The sequence below is a fragment of the Suncus etruscus genome, chromosome 5 (genome assembly GCF_024139225.1).
Source record: "Suncus etruscus isolate mSunEtr1 chromosome 5, mSunEtr1.pri.cur, whole genome shotgun sequence".
Taxonomy (NCBI): Eukaryota; Metazoa; Chordata; class Mammalia; order Eulipotyphla; family Soricidae; genus Suncus; species Suncus etruscus.
This window is the reverse complement of record NC_064852.1, coordinates 91,772,712-91,797,735: the sequence shown is the minus strand read 5'-3', so window position 1 is coordinate 91,797,735 and position 25,024 is coordinate 91,772,712. Positions and strand designations below refer to the sequence as shown.

The 25,024-nt window shown below is 40.0% G+C and overlaps 1 protein-coding gene, 1 non-coding gene and 1 pseudogene across 3 annotated transcripts in view; 2 read left to right on the top strand and 1 right to left on the bottom strand.

Annotated features, from left to right (window-relative positions):
• Window positions 1-5,385: 5,385 nt before the first annotated feature.
• On the top strand, window positions 5,386-5,791 carry LOC126009156 (small integral membrane protein 15-like; annotated as a pseudogene).
• Window positions 5,792-13,840: 8,049 nt separating this feature from the next.
• Window positions 13,841-13,942, top strand: LOC126009883 (U6 spliceosomal RNA). The gene has a single exon (XR_007496059.1). It is a non-coding gene; the product is annotated as a U6 spliceosomal RNA (small nuclear RNA).
• A 1,796-nt stretch (window positions 13,943-15,738) lies between these two features.
• CHN1 (chimerin 1) overlaps window positions 15,739-25,024 on the bottom strand; it is a 191,336-nt gene continuing 182,050 nt past the window's right edge. For both annotated transcript variants that reach the window (XM_049773443.1, XM_049773444.1), the window contains exons 12-13: window positions 18,407-18,512; window positions 15,739-16,643 (exon numbers count right to left, since the gene is read on the bottom strand). In XM_049773443.1, coding sequence (XP_049629400.1) covers window positions 16,472-16,643; window positions 18,407-18,512 — 278 coding nt within the window. In that variant the 3' untranslated portion in view covers window positions 15,739-16,471. The remainder of the gene's footprint in view (window positions 16,644-18,406; window positions 18,513-25,024) is intronic.

Genomic DNA, 25,024 nt, shown 5'->3' with positions numbered 1-25,024 from the left:
CTGGAGCACTACCAAGTGTAGTCACCAGACCAAAAACAAAAATACCAAAAACAAAGGATCAGGGAGAGTTTATGTAGGAGGAGGGCATCTACCTAGTCCTGAATTCACTTCCAGTCATCTCACATCCCTCTGCTCACAACATTGCTAAGCACTACCCTGTGTAACTGAAGTGGTCTGTGAAAAAAGTTACCATGAAAAGGGGATTGAGTGAAGTCTAGCTTCAATAAACTACTGTCTGATACGCATGGTTTGACCAAAGGAGTAATTTTCCCTGGGTAAATTGATCTGTGGGACTTTTTGTTTTGGTAATACCCTGGTGACTTCTCAGGGTTACTCCTGGCTCTATGCTCAAAAATCACTCCTGGCAGGCTCGGGGGACCATATGGGATGCTGGGATTTGAACCACCATCCATCCTGGATTGGCTACTTGCTAGGCAAAAGCCCTACCACTGTGCTCTCTGGCCCCTGTGGGACTTATTTATCTTTAGATTTTTATCTTTCTTAGAAGCTTTAAAGTTTCCTAGGAACAAACAATCTGGTCATGGTGACCTCATCTCAGCTCTCAAGTGTATAGCTGGTGAGTTTGGGCAAGTTGGCATCATCACAGAACAATTTCTGTTCCTTACATTTCTTGGAATGTGTCTCATCAAACTGTCTGAGAACTGCAGAACCCTTGGACATGCTCTGTTAGAACCCATTTTCTTTTCCTAATCTAGCAAGGACTATAAACTAAACACACATTAACTATTTATCTTGGTTTCTGTATTTCACAGGATATTGGAGGAGGGTTTGGGCCACACCCGGCTACTTAGGGTTGACATCTGGCTTTGTGCTCAGGAATCACTCCTGCTGATGCTTAGAAACTAAATAAATTTAGATCTGCAGCATGCAAAGCAAGTACTGTATCCAGAGTACCATCCTTTTAACCCTCAATTCTAAGCTCCTATATTCAACTACCTCAAATAGATTCTGTAACTCCACCCTGGATTTAGGTGTAGCTACCTGAGACCCACCCATTCCTGGGAGGGGTCTTGGGAACCAGATATTATGTGTGACCTTACCTGCAAGACCCCGCCGATTCCTGGCAGGGGTCTTGGAAAAGGTAGATAAGCCTTTGAGCCAGGGGATTAGAGTCTCTGCCCTGCGGGGCTCTCTGGCTTTTGGATCTTTGCCTCTTCTGGTCTTTGACCAGCATGGAGGTCAAAGGAAGATGGCTGAAAGAAGTTAAGATGCAGGGTAGCTAAGAATGGCTGAGTACTTAAAAGGTTATGAATAAAGCTGATGCTTCCTGATGCCTGCCTGTGAGTGAGTTCAATACCCGCCGCTTTCCTCAACCCCAGACCCACCGGCTGATGGGGGATGAAGCCACGTGGCCTGGGATGGCAGAGAGAAATCCATCACCACCCACCACCATCGTTAATTATTTGATACTACAAGATTCCACAGCTTACCTCTGTTTTCTGTATTTTTGATGTTCCAGAAACTGGGATTTTTATCTTAAAAAGGTGGTGCCTCCCCAGGAAAGATAATTCCTGGAGCTAGCAAGTCCACACTCACTTTTATATTCCTGCTGCCCAGTCCACTGTGTTTTAGCTCGACCATTCACCTTACATCCTCTTCTTTCCCTTGCCTAAACTCACCCATGGTCAGATAACAAACAACTACAGGCCAGAGCCAGATATCAAACAACCCTAAGATCCAGAGCAACCCCACCCAAATTATTCAGTATATTCTAAACTGTGAAGAAATCTCCCTATCTGGCCATTCCTTCCTAAAGGATCCCAGAAAAGGCTCAGGGTTTCTCACACACACACACACACACACACACACACACACACACACACACACACACACACACACACACACACACACACCCTTCCCTTTTATGGAGTGACCCTGGGATGTCCCTTGTATGGCCTTCATGTGGTGTCACACCTCTTGTTCCTAAGGTCATATGTCATCTTCTTCTTTCAGGTCATCAGTTGTCTTCTCTCTGATCAGGATTGATTAAAACCAATCCTGTGTTCACTTTAACACAGACAACAAAACTGAGTTTAGCCTGTCTCGCAGGGACCCACAGAATCACCAGCAGCACTGTCTACCCAGACCTTTCCAGAGACAGACTGACTGGACCGGCTGCAGCAGGGTCTCCAATGGTTCTAATGCACAGTGAGGGCCAAGGAGCACTGAGCACGTGATCCCAGAGCATGACCCTGTTCTCAGCAGTGTCTGCATTTCCTTGAAGCTGCTTAGAAACACAAACTGGAGACAGGAGCAATAGTACAATGGGTAGGATGCCTGCCTGGCATGTGGCTGACCCAGGTTCTATTTTCAGCACCCCATATGGTCCCTCAAATACCTTTAGGAGTAATTTCTGAGTGCACAGTCAGAAATAACCCTTGACATTGGCTGGATATGAGCAGATCTCTTAATTGAGAAACTCTAGAAGTGGGGTCATTAGGAATTTCTCCAAGGGAATCTGAAAGTCTGGAACTTAACACACTGTGCTTCAGCTCATTGGAGTGAGAGCAAATGGAGTGACTAAACCCTGGCACTTATGGTGCATGAACACCATGAAGCTGATCCACAGATGCATTGGAACCCAGAGTCTTAGACATCCCATACATTTTACTCTTGTAGTTTTGCTTCATTTGTCTCAAGGTGTTCTCATTTCTTTTTTGATTTATGTTTTAATTCACTGGGTTTTCAGTAGCATATTGTTTCATCTTCATGTATTTGAGGTTTTTCAGCTTTAATTTTGTAATTGCTTTCTAGTTTCACACCTTGGGAAAATAAAAAGGGATTGATATGATTTAATTCTTCATAAATGAAGACTTGTTTTGTGGCTTGTCACGAGGAATGTCTCATGCGTGCCTGAGAAGAATCTGTGACCTGTGATTTTGAGTGAATGTTCTCTTTAAATCTGTTAAGTCTGTTTATTGTGTCATTTAAGAAATTAAATATAAACACAAATATTATATTTTGTTTTGTTTCGGGGACCAGATTTTGTTGATCAGAACAGCTTACATTTCCGAGAAATAACCCTGGAATTCCTCAGATACCAAATGTGTTCCAGTGTTCTGAATGACCTTCAGGCACAACATATTACAAATTTTAAGAGTTTATTTGAGAGGCCGAAGTGGTGGCGCAGCAGTAGGGCATTTGCCTTGCATGCAGCTGACCTAGGACAGACTGCGGTGTGATCCCCCAGCATTCCATATGGTCCCCCAAGCCAAGAGCAATTTCTGAGCACTTAGCCAGGAGTATCCCTGAGCATCACTGGGTGTGCCCCCCCAAAAAGAGTTTATTTGAACAAAAAGTGATTTAAGGAATTGGAGCGATAGCATAGTGAATAGGTGCTTGCCTTAGACACAGTTACCTGGTTTTAAACCTCCAGCACCCTATAAAATCCTCTGAGTCTTGCCAGGAGTGATCCCTGAAAACAGAACAAGGAATAAGGCCTGAGCATTGCTGGGTACAGCCCAAGAAAAAACAAACAAAAAAAATTTTTTTTTTAGAACTTTAAATTGTTGGGGCTGGAGAGGTAGCATGGAGGCAGGGCATTTGCCTTGCATGAAGAAGAATGTTGGTTTGAATCCCGGCATCCTATATAGTCCCCTACCAGGAGCTATTTCTGAGTTTAGAGCCAGGAGTAGCCTTTGAGTGCTGCCAGTTGTGACCCAAAAACCAAAAAAAAAAAAAATAAAAAAAAAGACTGTTGAAGTTTAAATTGTTGGGACCAGCCCATGATATGAAGCTTACCACAAAGAAAGAAAAATGCAGTTAGAGAAATAACTACACTATCAACTACCATAATAATGATAGAGAAGAAATACAATGTGTATCTCGAAGACAGTCAGGGGATGGGGGCAGAAGGAAATGGGAGACATTGGAGGTGGGAAAGTTGCACTGGTGAAGGATGGTGTGAATTTTATGGCTGAAACCCAACTATGAACATTTTTGTAACCATGGTGCTTAAATAAAGAAATCATTATTAAAATAAATAAATAAAAACAAAAAAGATAAATTTTATGTCTCCGATGCCATCATTATTGGACTTCAATTAGAAAACCAGTTAAATACAAGGGTAGGAACTTTTTTGATAGCATTTATATATGTGAATCAACCAGAAAATTAACAAGATAAATTATAGAAAACATTTTGTCACATACTAGCTAACAAAATTTAGTCCATGTGCCTTCCCTTGCTATTTTATATCATGTACAATAGCACAAAATTATCCTCTATTACTTCCCTTTATTTGAAAAAATTATTGTAAATTTGATTCAAAAGAATGCAAGTATATTAAAAAATAAAATTTGAATTGTCAGCATCTAGTCTAGCAGATAAGAGAGAGCCTTGAAGAACTATAGAAAACTTTTTTTTTTTTTAAGACAGAAGGGAGTAAAATAAGGACATGGGGCAAGTAAGGAAAGTGGGATTGAGTGTTAAGTTTCCTTTCCTACAGGGGTGTCATTCATCTGTTAGGCCTATCACCCTTTAGTGAAGGTCTGGTAAATATTCTGTTTCTGTGAGAGCCAAAGCTGTAGTCAAATTGAGTCTTGATTTGGTGTGATGGGGCATAACATACATAATTCCATTTGGAGCCAGTAGACTTTTGTTGGTTGCTGTTTTTATAGCAGACACAGCTGTGCACAGAGCTTACTCCTGTGCTCTGGGGCCTGCAGGACCATATATAATGTCAGGGATCTAACCTGGCTCTCTATTGGACACATACTTCTATCTATCTTCCCCCTCATGTCTTTCTAAGTAAAATTTGTTCAATAAAAATTATTGTGCTCCACTACAAATAAATAAATAAATAAATAAATAAATAAATAAATAAATAAATAAATAAAATCCAGGGTTCTCTATTGACTTACTATCTGGTGTTCTATCTCTCCAGTGGTGAAAGTAGGGCATGAGGATTATGTTGTGTCTGATTCTCCTGTTAGGCCTGTTACTATTTGTTTTATACATATGTTCTTCTGTGTGGAATGCATAAATATTTATAGATGTTGCATCCTCTTGGGTTAATCCTTTTATCATATGTAATGTTCTTGTATCTTTTAGCAAGTATTTATTATTATTATTATTATTATTATTATTATTATTATTATTATTATTATTTTCAGATACAAATTAGCAGCCCCAAAGGAGCCAGTCCTGGTGCTCCTTCTCAGGCACCATGTAGGGGAGCCTGGTTGGCAGTGGCTCTATCTCTGGTAGTGGTGACTGGTGATTATGGTGTCTCCTGAACCAGAGGTGTGAGAAGTGTGAGGTAGAGCTAAACAAGGGAATAGTCAATCCAAGGTCATATGGATGGCTCGCTCATCCAGGACATCCAGGTTTACTCCACCACTCCAGCACAAGATGGTTACAAAGATGGTCGATTTCAAGAGTTGGGTTGATTATGTCATGGGATGGGCTGCAAAGGACTCACAAAACTACCTTTTTGTTGTTGGGAGGGTCATACCTGACTGTTTTCAGGGCTTATTCCATGCTCTGCCCTCAGGGATTAGTTTGGGCAGGGCTCAGGGAGACATCTGTGGTGCTGGAAATCGAATCTGGGTTGACTGCTTGCTAGGCATATGCCGTACCCACTATAGTATTGGTCTGGACCCCCATATGACTTTCTTATAATGGTTATTTTGGCCCTTTCACCATTGTTTCTAGCAAGTACTGCAAGTTTTATCTTGGAAACTAGCCAAGATGAGTAAAGCCAAGAAAAAGGAGCAAAAGAAATAAAAACACCAAGAAAAATATCCTGAAAGATAAAAGACTAAAATAATTTTTTTTGAGGAAATAGTTTTTTACAACCAGAGGAAAATCGTTAGAAAATTACACAGCTTTGGAAGGGCCCACTAAGGCTTCTTTTCTGAATTTATGATACTATTATTTAGTATTAGAATCTGAACATATAGAAGATCTCATGTTCTGACCTCCTACTGGAGCAACTTTAAGGCTTCCTGTTGAAGTCAATGTAGATATGCATTTATTAGGCTGCAATTTTTTTCCTAATCTGCCATTTTGTAGCATCTGTATTGAAATGAAAATATCCAGTTAAGAAAAATGACTTTAGATTATAAAAAAATTACTCAAATAATGATTGTAAATGGGCTCTAGTTCTGGACAAAGGAAATTATGACTGAAAAATCAGAATTTATTGGAACTGAAAGTACATTATAGCTAAAAATGATAAGTTATTATATCTTTATTTTTTTGTTTATTTCTTGGAACAGAATAATTTCTGGCTATTTTAAAGAAACTAATATTAACATTGAGTACTTTTATATTTTGCATTTTTCTGACTTTAGTCTTTGAGATACCAGTAATTAACAGAATGAAAAAAATTTAAATCTAATTTTATAAAGAATTCCTTATTATCTTGACAATATAGAATACCATCTACTAGATATAATAATTTTTGTACTTAAAAGCACTATTGTAATTTTAGAGAAGACTTTGTTGTAGAAAGCCGGAGTAGTGGTGCAAGTGGTAGGGCATTTGCCTTGCATGCGCTAATGTAGGATGGACCTCTGTTCGATCCTCTGGTGTCCCAGATGGTCCCCCAAGTCAGGAGCATTTCTGAGCCAGGGTAAGCCCCCTGAGCGTCACCAGGTGTGACCCAAAAAGAAAAAGAAAAAAAAAAAAAGACTTTGTTGACTAATGTTATGATTTAAAGGGGCCTAAGGAGTTTCTTTGTGGTAGAGTTCTTACTTTGCATATGTGAGGCCCTGGGTTGGATCCCTAACACTACACACACACACACACACACACACACACACACACACACACACACACACACACACACAGACACACACATACATACACACACACTGATAAATAACAAGGTCAGGTTTCAAATTTGGAAAAATTTTGCTGTGCAGAACCAAATGTTTGATAAAAAGCTAAATTATATAAAAATGGAAGGTATTATCATTAAAAATAGAGATAAGGGGCTGGAGTGGTGGCACAAGTGGTCTAGCCATTGCTAGCCTAGGACAAACCACGATTCAATCCCCTGGTGTCCCATATGGTCCCCCAAGCCAGGAGCAATTTCTGAGTGCATAGCCAGGAGTAATCCCTGAGCGTCACAGGGTGGGGCCCAACCCCCCAAAGAAGAGTTAAAAGGTAGTTCTTGCAGTTAAGAAATATAATTTGGGGGGGGGGGGCATGCTCAGCAGCACTCCAGAGTTACTCCTGACTCTGTTCTCAGGATTTACTCCTGGTAGTCTCAGGGGACCATATGGGATAATGGATATTGAGAACCTGAATTGGCCTCATGCAAGGCAAGTGCCCAACTCACTGTATTAACTCTCTGGCGCCAGAAATATAATTTTTACTATTAAACATGACTTTTGTATATTCATGGTCTAATAATTTTATTCATCAGTATTTAATAGTTTGCTAATGTCTTTTATTTTAATGAATTTTAAATTACAAGTATTATTTGTATTAATTTGAAAATGTATTGATTTTAAAATTAAGTAGATTTTTATAAAAATAAAAACAAACAAAAACAAATATAGCACCCGTAGATTTCAGCTGGCTCCTGTATGCTCAGATTAGCCCTCCCTTTCAGTCTGTGTCCTCACACAGAAGTGAATCTTTCAGAAGTACCAGGAATTAAATTTAGGTTGGCCATGTATAAAGTAAATGCCTTACCCAATATACTATTGCTCCAGTCCTATTTCGTTTATTGTTTGTTTGAGTTCCTGTCTCTCCATTGGTGATTTGATAGTTTTCATAGCATCATATTTTTTGTTTGTTTTTTGGGCCACACCTGGTGACACTCAGAGGTTACTCCTGACTATGTGCTCAGAAATTGCGCCTGGCTTGGAGGTCCATATGGGATGCCAGGGGATCACACTGCGGTCCGTCCTAGGCTAGCTCGGTCAAGGTAGATGCCTTATGGCTTGTGCCACCGCTCGAGCCTGAAAGTATCATATTTAATTTCTTTCCCTTCCCCCCTCCCTCCCTTCTTGAGCCACACCTGGTGGTGCTCAGGGATTACTCCTGACTCTGTGTCAGGGATCACTCCCAGCAGAGCTTGGAGAACTATATGTGGTGCCTTATAGAGAACTCTGGTCAGTCTTGTGTAAGGTAAGCACCTGACCTGCTGCACTACTGTTCTGACCTTTTACGGTTCTTTCTTTTCATCTTTTGTCTATCAGAGATATTTTTTATCTATTTAATTATTATAGTTTAGGTAACATGCTTACAGTAATACTAGAATTTATTAATTTAATATACATGGTAGCCACTTCATCATTGAAGTGCCAAGACCCTTCACTTTTATCTATATGTTACATCCAGATCATCCACTCCTTCACTGCTATTTTACTTGGCATCTCAGTAATCCAGGGCCAAGGATTAGCCATCATTTAAAACTTTTCATGTTTCTAAGAGTGGGATCATCCAGTGTTTGTCCTTTTCCCTCTGACTTATTTCACTTAACATGATGCCTTCCAGTACCATCCAAGTTGCTGCTTACCTGCCTTGCTGAAATCCACTGAAGTCCTGCATCATGTTTACATAAAACATCATCACATAGAACAGCCCATTTTGAGATAAGGGTATCAATGTGTGTCCTGAAAGCTCTATTGTTTGTCCCAGATTTTAACTTTTTGATATCACAATGTATTACTGGGTAGGGATCACAACATTCTACACATATTCCTAGAATGTTGGGACAGAGTGCCAGTGCACTTTGTTCAGACCTTAATAGAACTGTGTCATTTCCTTTCTCACTCAGTTTGGATAACTTTTTTTTGGGGCCACACCCGGCGGTGCTCAGGGGTTACTCCTGGCTGTCTGCTCAGAAATAGCTCCTGGCAGGCACAGGGGACCATATGGGACACCGGGATTCAAGCCAACCACCTTTGGTCCTGGATCGGCTGCTTGCAAGGCAAATGCTGCTGTGCTATCTTTCCGGGCCCTCAGTATAGTTATTTCTTTTTTTTTTTTTTTTTTTTTTTTTTGGTTTTTGGGTCACACCCGGCAGTGCTCAGGGGTTATTCCTGGCTCCATGCTCAGAAATTGCTCCTGGCAGGCACAGGGGACCATATGGGATGCTGGGATTCGAACCGATGACCTTCTGCATGAAAGGCAAATGCCTTACCTCCATGCTATCTCTCCAGCCCCAGTATAGTTATTTCTATAACTGCACTCACCACTCTTTGTGGTGAGCTTCATGAAGTGAGCTGGAAGTTCCAGACCTCCTCTCATTGTCTCTGAGGATTGTTGCAAAGATGACTTTTATTTTTCTTAAAACCCATAGATGAGCGAGACTATTCTGCGTCTATCTCTCTCCCTCTGACTTATTTCACTCAGCATGATAGACTCCATGTACAACAATGTATAGGAAAATTTCATGACTTCATCTCTCCTGACGGCTGCATAATATTCCATTGTGTTTCTTTAGCCATTCGTCTGTTGAAGGGCATCTTGGTTGTTTCCAGAGCCTGGCTATTGTGAATAGTGCTGCAATAAATATTTGAGTGAGGAAGGGGTTTTGTGTTGTATTCTTGTGTTCTTAGGGTATATCCCTAGGAGTGGAATAGCTGGGTCGAATGGGTCAATTTCCAGATTTTGAAGGAATCTCCATATCGTTTTCCATAGAGGTTGGACTAGACGGCATTCCCACCAACAGTGGATAAGAGTTCCTTTCTCTCCACATCCCCACCAGCACTGATTGTTCTCATTCTTTGTGATGTATGCCAATCTCTGTGGTGTGAGATGGTATCTCATCGTTGTTCTGATTTGCATCTCCCTGATGATTAGTGATGAGGAGCATTTTTTCATGTGCCTTTTGGCCATTTGTATTTCTTTTTAATCAAAGTGTCTGTTCATTTCTTCTCCCCATATTTTGATGGGATTAGATGTTTTTTTCTTGTAAAGTTCTGTCAGTGCCCTGTATATTTTGGATATTAGCCCCTTATCTGATAGGTGTTGGGTGAATAGTTTCTCCCACTCAGTGGGTGGCTCTTGTATCCTGGGCACTAAGTGCTTCTCAATATTGATGAATTTTCTATAGTAAGAAGAAACTGTCTTAGAAAAATGTCCATTCTTATGGATGGGCAACTATATATCAGAGGGGGAGGGCTTGTGATTTTTGCCTGGACAAGCCCTAGTTTGTGTCCGAGTTGCACCTGTAGGCAGCTCAGAGGGAACTTGCTGCTCTAAGCAATGACAACCCTAAGATGTTTATATTTACAGAACATTCCGTCTTTACATTTTACTTCTGGAAGACCCATTTTGGTAATTTCCTTTGCTGAATCATTTAAATCTCTAAACATGACCTCCTCTGCTTTTGTATTAGCGAAGTATTAGCTTTTGTATTAAGTGGCATGGTTAGGTAAGTAGCAGTTTCAGAACTAGAACAAAACAATCCTAGAATTCTTACCAGCAGATGTTAACTCTACAAAGTAGTTGTATCTATTTTTCTGAGCAGCAAACAGCCCTACATTGCAAAGTGTGCAATAAAAGCCCAAAAAACTAGGTCAGTCAGGCAAGCCATATATGAGCTATATATTTCTTAAGTTTTGCGTCATTTGGTGGATAAAGCAATAGAGGAAAATATTTATATTCTAAATGTTATAACTGAAATATTATTACAAATATTTGTAGGAGAGCCAGAGAGTACAGGGTTTAAGGTACTTGCGTTGCATGTGGCTAACCCCAGCCAGTCCCCAGCACCACATGGGTCCCTAAGCAGCAGTGGGAGCAGCCCCAAGGAGAGCTGGGCTTAGCCATCTTCCCTCCCTCAGTACTGCACATGGCCCCAATGCTAAATCCTAAATAATCAGTAGCGATTAATAAAATTAATAAATCAAGATTTTCTTTACACAATGTGGTACACTATTTTGCTTTTTGTTCTCATGCTTTAACTTAACTATATGAAATATCAATTGATCTAAGATTCTTGTTTGATACTCAGGAAATAAGTCTATTTTATTTATTACTTAAGCATTGGCTGAGAGATCCTCACAATTTAGGAGAATAGGTTGAAAGCATCGAATGTTTAAGTCTATATAAAGATATCAATACAACCAATCAATACTTGGTTTTATGATTTGGCATATTGATCATAATCTAATATTTTTTACTAAACCAATAGAAAATAATAGTTTTTTTTTCCCCCTTCATTGGTATTCTGGAAATGTAAAGATTTTCTGTCTATTTTCTGTTTTAGGGCCACAAGCTGTGATTCTCAGTCACTTCTGGCTTGGAATTTGGCACTCACTCTCAGCTGTTCTAGGAGGACCATGGAGTGCTGGAGATTGAACCCAGGACTCCTTTATGCAAAGCATGTGCTCTGCGTATCGAGTACTCTCCAGCCTGTCACAGTCTGTTTTTATTATTGTTGTTGTTTTGAATCACTTCTGGCATTACTCCTGATTCTGTACTCAAGAGATTACTCCTGGTTGTGCTTGGGCCTTAATCCCTATACTCCTCCTCCATACATTCACCCAATGTTGTCATCATCTGTTCTAGACAAATAATAAGTCTCTCCACTATCACCATCTATTCAAAGGATAACACTGTGACCTGCTTCAGGTAATAGAGACAAATTAGGGTTTAGTGAACCCTCAGCAGAGGATGACATAATGGGGTTCTTTTCATCCTTTGCTTTACCAAACATAGAAGGGATTGGTATTTAAGTAAGTGTGCTACTGATGCTTCCAAATAAGCTCCAACTGGGTCTGTATAAGGTCACTGTCATTTTATCTTTTCTTCTTTACTGGTGGAGTGGTGAAGGTCTGTTTAAAAGTAGCAAATGGAATGAGAAGTTTGTGGCTTGTGAAATTCATATATCCCTGGCAAAAAAGCAAACACTTTCTGTTGGTTTCACTTTCTGTAGATGCTTAGTGATGAGGCCCATAGGAAATAAGAGGAAAAAATAAGAGGAAAAAAGCACAAAATTCAAGTGTGACCAGGCCACAGAGACCCAGTAAATTGCTTGTGAACTATACTTGCTCTTGTTCCCAGGCCTAGCACAGTGCATGGCCCATGGGGAACAGGCAGGAAATGATGAGGAATGAGGAATGCAGAAACACCAGAATCCCTGAGTCTAGGCCTCATTTAGAGAAGGTGAGTGTGAAGCAATTTCCAAATAACGAGAAGCTGGCGGCCGCTTGACACTGGCGGCCGCTTGACACTGCGAAGCGCCCCTTAGCGGTTTTCTCCATTTCACCATGATGCCAGTTAAAGGTCAGAACCAAGCAGAAGATGTTGGGTCAAAATGTGATGTGTGATAAATTATGCAAAGATGACTAGTCACAAAGGAAAAGTCTTCCTACCTTAACATGAATTATCAAGGCAAATATTATAGTTATTCTAGGCAAATCAGTTATAAACAAGATTAATAGTTTAAAATAAAAGAGGTATTTTCCCTACAGCTAAAACACATTGGGGAGATAGGAATTGGACACCTGCTTCCCCCCCCCAAAAAAAAAAACCTTTCAGGGCTGGAGTGGTAGTCCAGTGGGTGACCTTGCATGAGACTGACCTCAGTTCATTTCCAGCACCCTATATTGTTCCTTGAACCTTGCCAGAAGTGATCCCTGACCACAGAAACAAGAGTAAGCCCTGAGCACTGATGGGTGTATCATCAAAATGAAAATAAAATGACCCTTTGTCTTTTAGGGAGACTGCTAATAATATCTAACCAGTATCAGAGGCTGAAAAATTTTGTGAAAAATAATGTTATTTATGCAGAGATCTCCTCTTTGAGCACATGAAATTACCAGAAACATTTTGAGAATAATTGTTCTCACACTTTTAGACACATTTCAATCTTGATTTAGACAAGAACTACTTCCTCTGGCCACCTGGTATAACAAACTAAGTGTCAAAAAAAAAAAAGTAAAAAAAAAAAAGTGGTGAAGGGAATATCTTTGATTCCCCTCCCAAATAATCTCTATGTGTTTTTGTTTTCTTGGCCACACCCAGTGGGTGCTTAGATATTTTGAGGGGAGGGGGCCCACACCCACCAATATTCAGGGGTTGCTCTTGGTTTTGCATTCAGAAATCACTTCCTGGTAGACTTTGGGGACTATATGGTATGTTAGGGATCAAACCCAGGGTGGCTATGTGTAAGGCAAGTCCCTTATCCACTGTCCTTTCTCTTTGGTTCCTCAATAATCTCTTTAAAGCTATGGACATAAATGGAAAAATAGAGACTTCAAAGTCAGGACAGAGTGTAGTGCTGTCAAATCTCTGAGTGCTTATGGAGAGGTTTCTGAGGGACATCCAGAGAAAGCTTTGCCTCAACTTAAAGGGTCATCATATGGGAAAGCTACTAGTCAATAACATATGTAAAAATTGGGGCCACAGATATAGCATGGAGGTAAGGCATTTGCCTCTCATGCAGAAGGTCAGTGGTTCGAATCCTGGCATCCCATATGGTCCCCCGAGCCTGCCAGGAGCGATTTCTGAGCATAGAGCCAGGAGTAACCCCTGAGCACTGCTGGGTGTGACCCAAAAACCAAAAAAAAAATAAAATGATGCCAGTTAATTGTTGAGTATGAGCATTCATCAGCCAAAGGAAAATGATCACTTCTTTTCAGGAAAAGTCACCCCAAATTCCAAGAGTTCTTAGATGATGTAGCTTTTGCTTGTATCCATATACCTGCAGATAAATTCCCAATACATCTGTTTAAAACATCCATTGTTGGTCACTGTATTCTTGTCTGAAGACAAATGCAGAACTTTAGCTGAACATCTGATAGATTCTGTGACCAGGTACTGCTTCTGCACTAGATATATCTGTAATTCGAAGAAGTGCCTCCTCTGAAGCCAACTGTATCTGTTCCTGTTTAAAAATAGGGTGAATGTGCTCCTTCTGGCAGCACATATACTAAAATTGGAACATAGAAAGATTAGCATGGCCCTTGGCGAGGATGACATGCAAACTGGTGAAGTATTCTTTATTTAAAAATACATATGTTAAAAATAAATTAAACTTAGGGTGAGTGTGATCTAATAAATCACTTTATGACTAAATTTCTTCTTGAAAAGACATTTAGACAAAATGTAGTTTAGATTCATCTTATCACATTTTTGAGAAAAATCTATTTCATGGATTGTCAAAAGTAGTGCCTTAGTTTTTACTGCCTTTCAGTGACCTCAACAAAAAGAAGATCCCCCCAAAAATCTCTGTACTTCATAAATTCTTATGTCCAGAGTTGCTTGATGCAATGGCATCTTCCATAGATACTGTCTGAGAAGAGATGATGGGTTATCTCAATAACCACAAAAATTAATGTGTGTTGTTGACAGAATTTTGGTATTTCTGGCATACTTGCAAATATAAATGGGACAACAAATACATTTATAGTAGGATCAAGCTTGTATGCAGAATCTGAGGACCAAATAGTTTTAGCATTGCTTCTCAACTTCACAGTTGTGCAATTTCACACAAGAGTAACTACAACTCTGCATTTATCCATTCAGTGGACCATTTGCTCTTTCACCTTCGAGTATTGTTTTCTTGGGGGGGGCACTTATTCCAGGCTCCATACTCAAAGATTATTCCTGCTGGTGCTCAGAGAATCATATGTTGTTGCAGAGATAGAATATATTTTGGACAGCTATACTTTATGTATATGAGCATTAATAGAACATGCTACCAACTTCTTACTTTAGTTTAGGAGCAAAAATATGGACAAACTCCTTATTCTATCTGTCCATTTCCTTTTAGTCTTGAAAATATTAAAGATTTGATATGCTCCCAATTGGTTCTTTTATTCCCTCTTCTTTCCTTCCCCCCATAATGTGTTCTGCGAGAGATGAAGTCATGACATTTTCCTATACATGGATGGACATGGAAACGATTATGCTGAGTGAAATAAGTCAGAAGGAGAGAGAGACACACAGAATAGTCTCACTTATCTATCAGTTTTAAGAAAAATAAAAGACATCATTATAATAATGCCCAGAGATGAGGGCCAGAAGGACCTGCTCACGATATGAAGCTCACCTCAAAGAGGAGTGAGTGCAGTTTGAGAAATGATACACTAACAACTACCATGACAATGTAAAAAAGAGTGAGAGAAGTAGAATGCCTGTCTCAAATACAGGCAGGGGGTATGGGGAGACATAGATGGGGGCATTGGTATTAGGAATGTTGCACTGGTGAAGGGGGTGTTCTTCTTGTGACTGAAACCCAACTACAGTCATATTTGTAATCACAATGTTTAAATAAATAAAGATATTATTTTTTTTTAAAAAAAGAACATGTGTTCTCTAAGGACATCCCCTCGACAAGGGCAAAAAACAGACTGGAAGCTAGCTGTTCCACATAATGTGACTCAGTGAGTAAGTCAGGTCTACTTACTGCTCTAGGTTGCTGGGATCTGCTCTCTGGTGCTCATTGGTCAGTACAACCACTTGTCAACATTGTGCACTGGTGAGACCTAAATACTTGAAGTCACTCATTTTAGCCAGCCTATTTTCTTCTTCCAGTGACTGAAGAAGGCATGCCAACTAGACCTCCTGTCCTATATTTCCTCCAAAGGCAAGAAAATATTCTAGATTTCTGCAGAGTATACAAAAAGACAAATGAATAGGTGCTTCATTTCAAAGCAGTTTAAATTATCGTAAGAGCCTAACACAAAACTTTCCACAATAAGTAAGAGGGGAGAGAGAGATCATTCAGCATTAAATAAATGGGCAAACACACTTTTCTGATTGATTTCAATCATGAAGGAAATAAAAGTAAGCTATTGATAGTTTTGATTTCTAGATGTCAAATTTAATAAATTAATAAATGCATGCTGAAATAGAGCACAAGGTTATAACTGAAAGTCAGTAATTTAACAGAAAATGCTCTGCGTTGTATTTTTTAAAATTTTATTGATATGGATAATTTACTAAAGTAACAAATCCGAAAACACATTTTGCATTGCTGGAAAGAAAGTATTATGGTAGAGAAGAACTAAGAGAAAGCAGAAATAAAGCATTTGAGAAAAATAGGTGTATGCTAGTCTATGGCAAGGTAGCAGGTCAAAGTGCTATTTTATCCATGTGTGCATATGTGTGTGCGCATGTTTACAGAAGCATCAGAAACCAATGACATATGGAATCCAAAAAAGAGGGCACAACAGATTTACGCTGCGAAACATGCTGAATATCAACCACAGCTACCCAGGACGAAGAGGCGGTGCAAGCTGGTCTTCTCCTTTGTGTGGAGTTTCCGTACCAAACAGGGAGCTAATCATGCAATATCTTGAATTTTTCTGAACATGATAAACACCCAGGAGTATTAGAACTGGAAAGCGTGTGTGCACTGTTTTACAAGGAGAGCTGAGCGGTGCTACAGAAACAACAGAAAGTTCCTTCATTGATCTGGTTGTCTGCCCAAACCCTGACCAAGAAATAATAATTCAGCTAGAAGAGCTAATTAAATTACTATAAAACATTCCTTCATCTGTAAAGCATTTCTCCCCTGCCCTCAACGGAAACCTCAAAATAAAATGTCTTCGTTCTTGATAAGCAGCTCTACCACCAGTCTTTGATACCGGATGTCGTTCAGTGCGGCCATGGCGTCCAGCTCTGGAGAACGCATGAGGGTTGGGCCAAACACAATCCCCAGGTTCTCTGCATTCATAAGATTCTCCTTTTCATGGAGGGTCACTCTGAAAAAAAACAAAAAACAAGAAACAAGTAAAGTGGGGTGAAATGGTAAAAGCACTGGACTACTGCCCTGTGCTGGGCACTAATCCCAAACCAGACTCACTCTAGGGCTTGGGCCCACGTATCAACAGTTCCTCAATTCCTCTAGGTTCTGAGCCTACACTTTCAAGTACCAAGTGTCCTCAGGGAATCAGATGAATAGTGAAAGTTCCCAGTGATCACTAGGCTCAAGACTGAGCTGTTGTTCCAGATTGTGTGGCAAACCATGCCAGGACTATGCTTGCAAAGAGCAGTGAAAAGACTTGGTTGTTCTGGTTATTCCACCTTAGTTCTAGTTGGGTAGAAAGAAGACCAATTGAAAATGACTGGGGCAGCAGCCTCCTCAGGCAATCTAAGTGCTTCATTGAGTCTTTTCATTGTTACAGAAAAGGCAGCGAGACAACCATTTGGGAGTTATTCCTCTGTTATCCTGTGGTGTATTCATATTTTGCATCCAAGAGTGAAGTAAACTAGAATTTACACACCATGTTGAAAGTATGCTGAAGAAATGCTATATTGTGAACATTCCCTCTTCTCCCAAAGCACTACAAATTACATTTATTTTCCAGGTAACACATATGTAAGTAAAGCCATATGAAACAGAATTTTATTTCTGATTGATGTTATACTGCAAAACCCTAAAACCATACCAGAAACAAGATATATTGTTTCAAAAACTTTACTTCAACCAATTTAGGAAGTCCAAGCAGGGAAATAAAGTGATCTTAACACTTCAAACATTAAACTGAAACTAATGAAAATATTGTTTTCCATGTTTTGCTTTATCCCTTACCCCATCATTTTTCACAGCACTGTTCAGCACTGGCAACATTAATTTATACTCTAAAATCTCACGAAATCTAAAGTGTCTATTTTTCTCTTTCCCTAATCTTTCTAGTATCTATTTTAGAGAATTAAGAAAAATGAAATTGTGAGTTATAGCCACAAACTTTTCTTTTCTACAAAAAATCAATTTGTGTTGTTGGAAGAAATTTTATATTTCTGGCAATGTAGAACAAGTAATGTGCGGAACTACAACACATTTATCCAGAACCAAGATTGCATGGTTCTGAGCAAAACAGTTTTAGCATTCCTTCTCAACCTCAAAAACTGTTCAATTTCACACAAGACAATACTATAGCTATGCAATTATCCAATCAATAGATCATTTATCCTTTCTTTCACTATTTTTGTTTGTTTTGTTTTGGGCCACATCCCCTGGTGCTCACTCCTGGTAGTATTCAAGGCCCATGAAGTGCTAAGGATCAAAACAGGATCAGCCACATGCAAGACAAGCCTTAGCAGCTGTACTATCTGTCGAGGCCTTTTTTATATTTAGTGAATTTTATTCTTAAAATCTAAATGCAAACCCTGGAGTGTGGCTTACTGGTAAGACACATGCCTTACTTTCTGATCCCTGACACTGAAAAATAAAGGAAGAAAGAAAAGAAAGAAAGAAGAAAGAAAAACAAACAAAGAAAGAAAGACAGAAGAAAGAAAGAAAGACAGAAGAAAGAAAGGAAAGAAAAACAAAGAAAGAAAGACAGAAGAAAGACAGAAGAAAGGAAAGAAAGAAAGAGAGAAAGAGAGAAAGAAAGAAAGAAAGAAAGAAAGAAAGAAAGAAAGAAAGAAAGAAAGAAAGAAAGAAAGAAAGAAAGAAAGAAAGAAAGAAAGAAAGAAAGAAAGAAAGAAAGAGATACAAGATTAAGTTCAAAGTCTGACTTGCCTCTTTAGATGCGCCATGAGGTACCGGAGGGTTTCGCAGTGGGCAGGTGGAAGGAGTTTCAGTGCTTCATGAAGGGTTTCTAATTGCTCATCGGGATCCATAATTTCTAAAAAAAGTAAGTTGAATGTCAGGAAGTAAAAATTGAGTACATAATACATTCTATTCCCATGATGATCTGTTCAAATTGGCTTAAAAATGCTTTCTCACAGATCTTGCCACTTTGGAATTTATTATATTTATCTGGACCTCCCAAGCAGCTCTCAGGAGCTCTAAGGGGCTCTCTCACCAATTCTGGTGCTGGTGGAGCTGCCTGGGGTTAAAACTGAGAGCTGCTCAGGCTGTGTGGGGCCAGGGATCTCCATGGTTGCACCCACAATGCTGGGGGTGGGAGGTCAGGGATGGAACCAGGGTCACATGCATGCCTGGCATATGTCTTAATCCCTGTGCTATCACCCCAGTGTCATAAGTTCTTTTTAATGTTCAAGCCCTAGATTTCTAAACACTTAAGCTTAAGTTTAAATGTGGCTCACTATTTATTTGAACTTTTTCTTTCACTAGAGTGTTCTGGAGTTAGGTAACTACAAATTTGATATTGGATATATATAATGAAACTATAAAAATGTCAGATAAATACACTGACACAAAAAACATGCCCCTCTTTAGAACATTACAGATTAAAAGATGCTGCGTTTCAAATAATTTGAAAATTCCTTTTCAGTGGTGGCATGTAAACTATGCCATCCCCTGTAATATCTACCATAGTCTGAATAACTGATATTCCTGTGCTTAGGGATCAATTCCTGATGGTACTTGGGACCTATGTGGAGCTGTTTTTTTTTTTTTTAAAGAGATCTTTTGTTTTATTATTTTATTTTTTGGTTTTTGGGCCACACCCGGTGGCGTTCAGGGGTTAGTCCTGGCTCTATGCTCAGAAATTGCTCCTGGCAGGCTCGGGGACCATATGGAATGCTGAGGATCGAACCTGGGTCAGTCACAGGTCGGCTGCATGTAAGGTTAGACACCCTATTGCTGTGCTATCACTTTGGCTCCTCATTTGGTGCTTTAAAGTGCCCTTTTAAAGTGCCCTGCCAACTCTGGCATATTTTTTCTTTTTAAAAAGAAATTTGTCATCCAACATTTATCTCTTTTATTCATTAGACTGAGTTTCTAATTACTTAAAAATTACTTATAGGTTGGGGCCGGGAAGGTGGCGCTAGAGGTAAGGTGTCTGCCTTGCAAGCGCTAGCTAGGATGGACAGCGGTTCGACCCCCCAGCGTCCCATATGGTCCCCCCAAGCCAGGGGCGATTTCTGAGCGCATAGCCAGGAGTAACCCCTGAGCTTCAAATGGGTGTGGCCCCCCCCAAAAAAACAAAAAAAATTACTTATAGGACTGGAGAGTTCATATAGGAGTATAGATTCTTGCCTGGAATGTAGCTGACACTGATTAATAACTGGTACCACAGGGTCCCTCGAACATCACCAGGAGAGATTCCCCTCCCCACTGAACTGGGCGTGGTTCCCAAATATCTCTAGTGTGGCCCAATCCCTCACCTGCAAATAACTTAAAAAGGGTTATTAAAAAACAATCAATCTAGGGGATGGAGAGATAGTATATCAGGTTGGGTGTTTGCCATGGATGTGGCTAACCATAAATCAGTCCCTGATATCCCATATGGTCACCCAAGCCTGTCAGGAGTGATCCCTGAGTGCAGTATCAGGAGTAAGCACTGAGTACCACCAGGTGGGCCTCCCCAAATATAAATCTTAGCTTAAAGTGAAAACCGCTATTCCTTAAGATACTCATAAGTGAGCACTGAGACATTTGAAATTATTTCAAATGTTTTCAGTGATGACAGATCCTTGAAAGAAAAGTTACTCTTTGAAATTCTGAAGGTGACCATCTTTATTTTGATATTTCAGTTCAATATGTCAGCCTACAAATCAAATTCCTTTGAGATCAATATGTCACTTATTTCATAATCAGAAAGACCAGATATCTTTGAAATTCTGTGTTCTGACAGAGAGGCCACTATACATCTTCACTTCTGTTTAGGAGTCAGGAAGACATGGTAACTTTAGATGTTGGATTGGAAGCCAATGCAGTGACACCCTCAGATGTGGAATCCTAATCTGAATAGCAGCCTTGAAATGCAATAAGGCCACATCTGACCAGAAAGGAGCATTCCAAAGACAAGACAAAGAACACATTCCTCTCTAACTGAAAACAGATTCACTCAGTAGCAATGAAAGGACTGGAGCCAAATGTAAATCAATTGGAGACGAATGTGGGAAGTCTCAAGTGGTGGAAGAGCAGATTTGATAAATCTCAGAATGTGACCAGTGACTAAAACTTTTTAATTTGGGACCAGAGAGATAGCACAGCGGTGTCTGCCTTGCAAGCAGCTGATCCAGGACCTAAGGTAGTTGGTTCAAATCCCAGCGTGCCTGCCAGGAGCTATTTTTGAGCAGATAGCCAGGAGTAACCCCTGAGCACCGCTGGGTGTGGCCCAAAAACAAAAACAAAAAACAAAAAAACCCACAAAACTTTTTAATTCAAAGACCCTTTGGCAATTTGACAATTTCTTCCTAAAAGCTTCCCCAAAGTTCCATTTGCTTTTTCCAAGACAAATAATAGGCAACCTCCAAACTGTAGGGACTTTAATGAGTGCTAATTTATGAGAGCAATACTATCTCAGATACTGAACTTTAGTCACTTAATTTCTAGAATCAGTATAATAAATCCATTTTATTCAAGAAACAATTAGTTGTAATTTCTCTATAGTTTTTATCATAAGACTAATGACTTTGAAATGAAACCATTTGGGAAATTGTAAAATGAGTTACATGGCTTCCTTTGAATGTCCACAATTAATCTTTGAAGGGAGACCCTGAAGGTGGAGTGAAATGAAGGGCAGTGCTGGTGGGCTTCCAAGAAAACAGCATCCTTTGCCCACAGAGAGTTTATTTTCTTTTGGATACGGATGGGAGATAAATAACGGCTATGATGTTCTAAAATTGTGCTGTACTGCTTGGTAGCAAGTGCTTGCGGAAAAAATGCTAGAATTTTTTTTTTTTTTGATGTTGTAGTTAGGATTAGGTATTTTTTGAAACACCAGAACAATTGGGGACTGAAATTTTAGGTCAGGATTTGACCTCAATATAAAGAAGGTCTTGAGGAAAGAAAGGATGTAGGAAGGGTTTGGAGTACTAGGACAGAGAATAGGCGTTTGCCTTGCACGTGGCCAACCCAGGTCAGGTCTGATCAACTTCACCCCATATGGTCCCCAAGCCTGCCAGGAGTGAATCCTGAGCACAGAGCCAGTAATAAGTCCTGAGCATCACTGGGTGTGGCCAACCTTTCAAGAAAGAGAAAGGATACAGGAGGACACAGTGTCCCAGACAGTGAGGTCAGCACCGGACACACGCCCAGACTTGTACAGTGTGGGTAAAAATATCACGGCTGGACTTTTGTTGTCAGGCTCACAACAGTTTTATGGAATCTCTTGATTGGGACAATTGTCTTCTTTTGATGTGCGCGCTTAGGAGCCTTCTCTTAGTGTGAGACAGGATAGGGCAATGGCACGTTTTGCAAGAATGTCAAAGCAGAGTTTCTTTCTCATCAGCAAAGCTGGGTGGTGGTGAGGAAAGGAGTAGTGATTTGCAAGTGTGAGGCAAAAGGCCTAGAAATGCAAGGAGTAGGCTTGGCTGCTTCTGCTAAACAGAGGTAGAGGTGCTCAGTGCTTGTCTCAGAGCTTGAGCCTGAATCAAGGCTCTGTCCTCTGCTAACTGGATGCCCTTAGGCTGAGGCAGAGGACAGATTTTAGCTCTGCTCCCCAGTAGTCTGACCTGGGGCTGCTAGGAGCAAACCCTGGACTGAGTAGCCCTTTGTGGTGTATATAGACGCTTCCCCCCCCCCCCCCATGGCCATGGGAGGACTCTCTCTTTGGAGGTCCTCTCTTTGGAGAACATTGTGCCCCTAAGGGGAGAGCTGTGCCCCCTCCCCACCCCCTCCACTAGACAGTTTGCACTATGCCCAGATGAAGAGTTAGTTCTAGTCTCAAGTTTCCCAACAAGGAACTTCATAAACATTGAGGTGATTCTCACGGCTCTTCTCTCTGTGAGAGCCACAGCTGACCCACAAGGAACTGGCTCCACAGAACTAACCACAAAAATTCTCAACAAAAATCTCTGAAGGGGAATCTGAAAACTGGAACAAAGAAAGTCTGTATATGGTAAATTCTCAAAATTAAAAGCAAATCAGTTTTCCTAAAGAAGAGATCAACTCAAAAATTAACTCAATGCATTGTTTCAAAGGAAAAAAGAAGCAAAAACATAACTAGCTTATCTTTGTAAAAATATACTATAGAGGCCGGAGAGATAGCATGGAGGTAGGGCATTTACTTAGCATGCAGAAGGATGATGGTTCAAATTCCGGCATCCCATATAGCCTGCCAGGAGCAATTTCTGAGCGTTAAGCCCGGAGTAACCCCTGAGCGCTGCCAGGTGTGACCAAAAACCAAAAAAAAAAAAAAAAAAAAGTACTATAAACACAATTAGTTAAGAATTCCCCCCCCCCCCCCCCCCCGGGCCCGGAGAGATAGCACAGCGATCCAGGACCAAAGGTGGTTGGTTCAAATCCCGGTGTCCCCTATGGTCCCCCGTGCCTGCCAGGAGCTATTTCTGAGCAGACAGCCAGGAGTAACCCCTGAGCAACGCTGGGTGTGGCCCAAAATCCAAAAAAAAAAAAAAAAGAATTCCCCCCCCCCTTTAAATAAAAGAATAAAGTGTCAATTATTTGGTCAGTGAGCAAATTGGCAAATGAGCCTTTGATGCCTCTTATTTTCTAGTTTTAACTAAAACTTTAAAAATTAACTTCTTCAAAAATGTTCACCATAGAGGCTGTGGGGCAAGGGATGGATGGGAGAGAAATTGGGGACATAGGTGGCGGAAAATGTACATGGGTATTGATGAAAGGATGGGTGTTTGATAGTGTATGACTAAAACTCAATCATGAATAACTTGTAACTGTATCACATGATTATTCAATTAAAGAATTTATTTTGAAGGGCATTGGTGGTGGGAACATTGCACTGGGAAGGGAGAGGGTGTTCTTTTTCTTTAAATAACTAAATCCCAACTACAAACATGCTTGCAATCATGGTGCTTAAATAAAGATATTTTAAAAATAAAATCAAACAAAAAATCAGAAAAAAACTACTTTGTTTTAAACTATCATCTACACATAAGTGACAATCTGTAAACTAGTTGCTAATTGCCTAACACACGATTAATACAGAAATTGAGAATTTAAATTTGAAAATTTGGGGCATCATACAACTGGTAGGGTGTTTGCCTTGCATGTGGCCAACCCAAGTTTTACACTGGGTTTGATCCCCAGCACCCCTGAGCCTGCAAGGAATAAGCCCTGAGCACTAATGGTGTGGTCCCACAACAAACAAACAAACAAACAAACAAAAATAATTTGGAAACTTGTATAATAAACTAAGTAACAAAAGCTATTTTTAAAAATATTTTTAAAGCTATGTTTAAACATAAAATGGTTCTATGTTTAAAAATACATATTTAGGGGCCGAACGGTGGCGCTAAAGGTAAGGTGCCTGCCTTGCCTGCGCTAGCCTTGGATGGACCGCGGTTCGATCCCCCGGTGTCCCATATGGTCCCCCAAGCCAGGAGTGACTTCTGAGCGCATAGCCAGGAGTAACCCCTGAGCGTCACCGGGTGTGGCCCAAAAACCAAAAATAAAACAAAAACAAAAACAAACATATTTAAAATCTTTTAATTTCTCTCATTATCCATTTCTAGATTATTTACAAAAATCTATTAGATCACATAGTAGGCCTACAAGATCATGTATTAGGTCTATCAGGAGCATTTTTTTTTAATTTTAAAATTAAAAAAATTTTTTTTACTTACACAACTTTATTACATACATGATTGTGTTTGGGTTTCAGTCATGTAAAGAACACCACCCATCACCAGTGCAACATTCCCATCACCAATCTCCCAAATCTCCCTCCTCCCCACTCAACCCCCGCCTGTACTCTAGACAGGCTTTCTATTTCCCTCGTACATTCTCATTATTAGGATAGTTCAAAACGTAGTTATTTCTCTAACTAACTCATCCCTGTTTGTGGTGAGCTTCATGAGGTGAGCTGGAACTTCCAGCTCTTTTCTCTTTTGTGTCTAAAAGTTATTAATGCAGAATGTCTTTCATTTTTCTTAAAACCCATAGATGAGTGAGACCATTCTACGTCTTTCTCTCTCTCTGACTTATTTCACTCAGCAGTCTTAAAGCTCATTTTGTCACATTATTATTATTAATATATTAATAGGTTTAATGTATTTAAAAGAAGCTTCTAAATGGAGAAGTCAGAGCAAATTTGTTCAAGAAGAGTTCAAAATTCCTATGAGTGGCTGGAGAGATAGCACAGCAATAGGACTGCCTTGCATGCCTTGCATGCAGTTGAACCAGGATGAACATTGCTTCAAATCCTGGCATCCCATATGGTCCCCAGAGCCTGCCAGGGGCGATTTCTGAGTGTAATCAGGAGTAACCCCTAGGTGCATCCAGGTGTGATTCAAAACCAAAACCAAA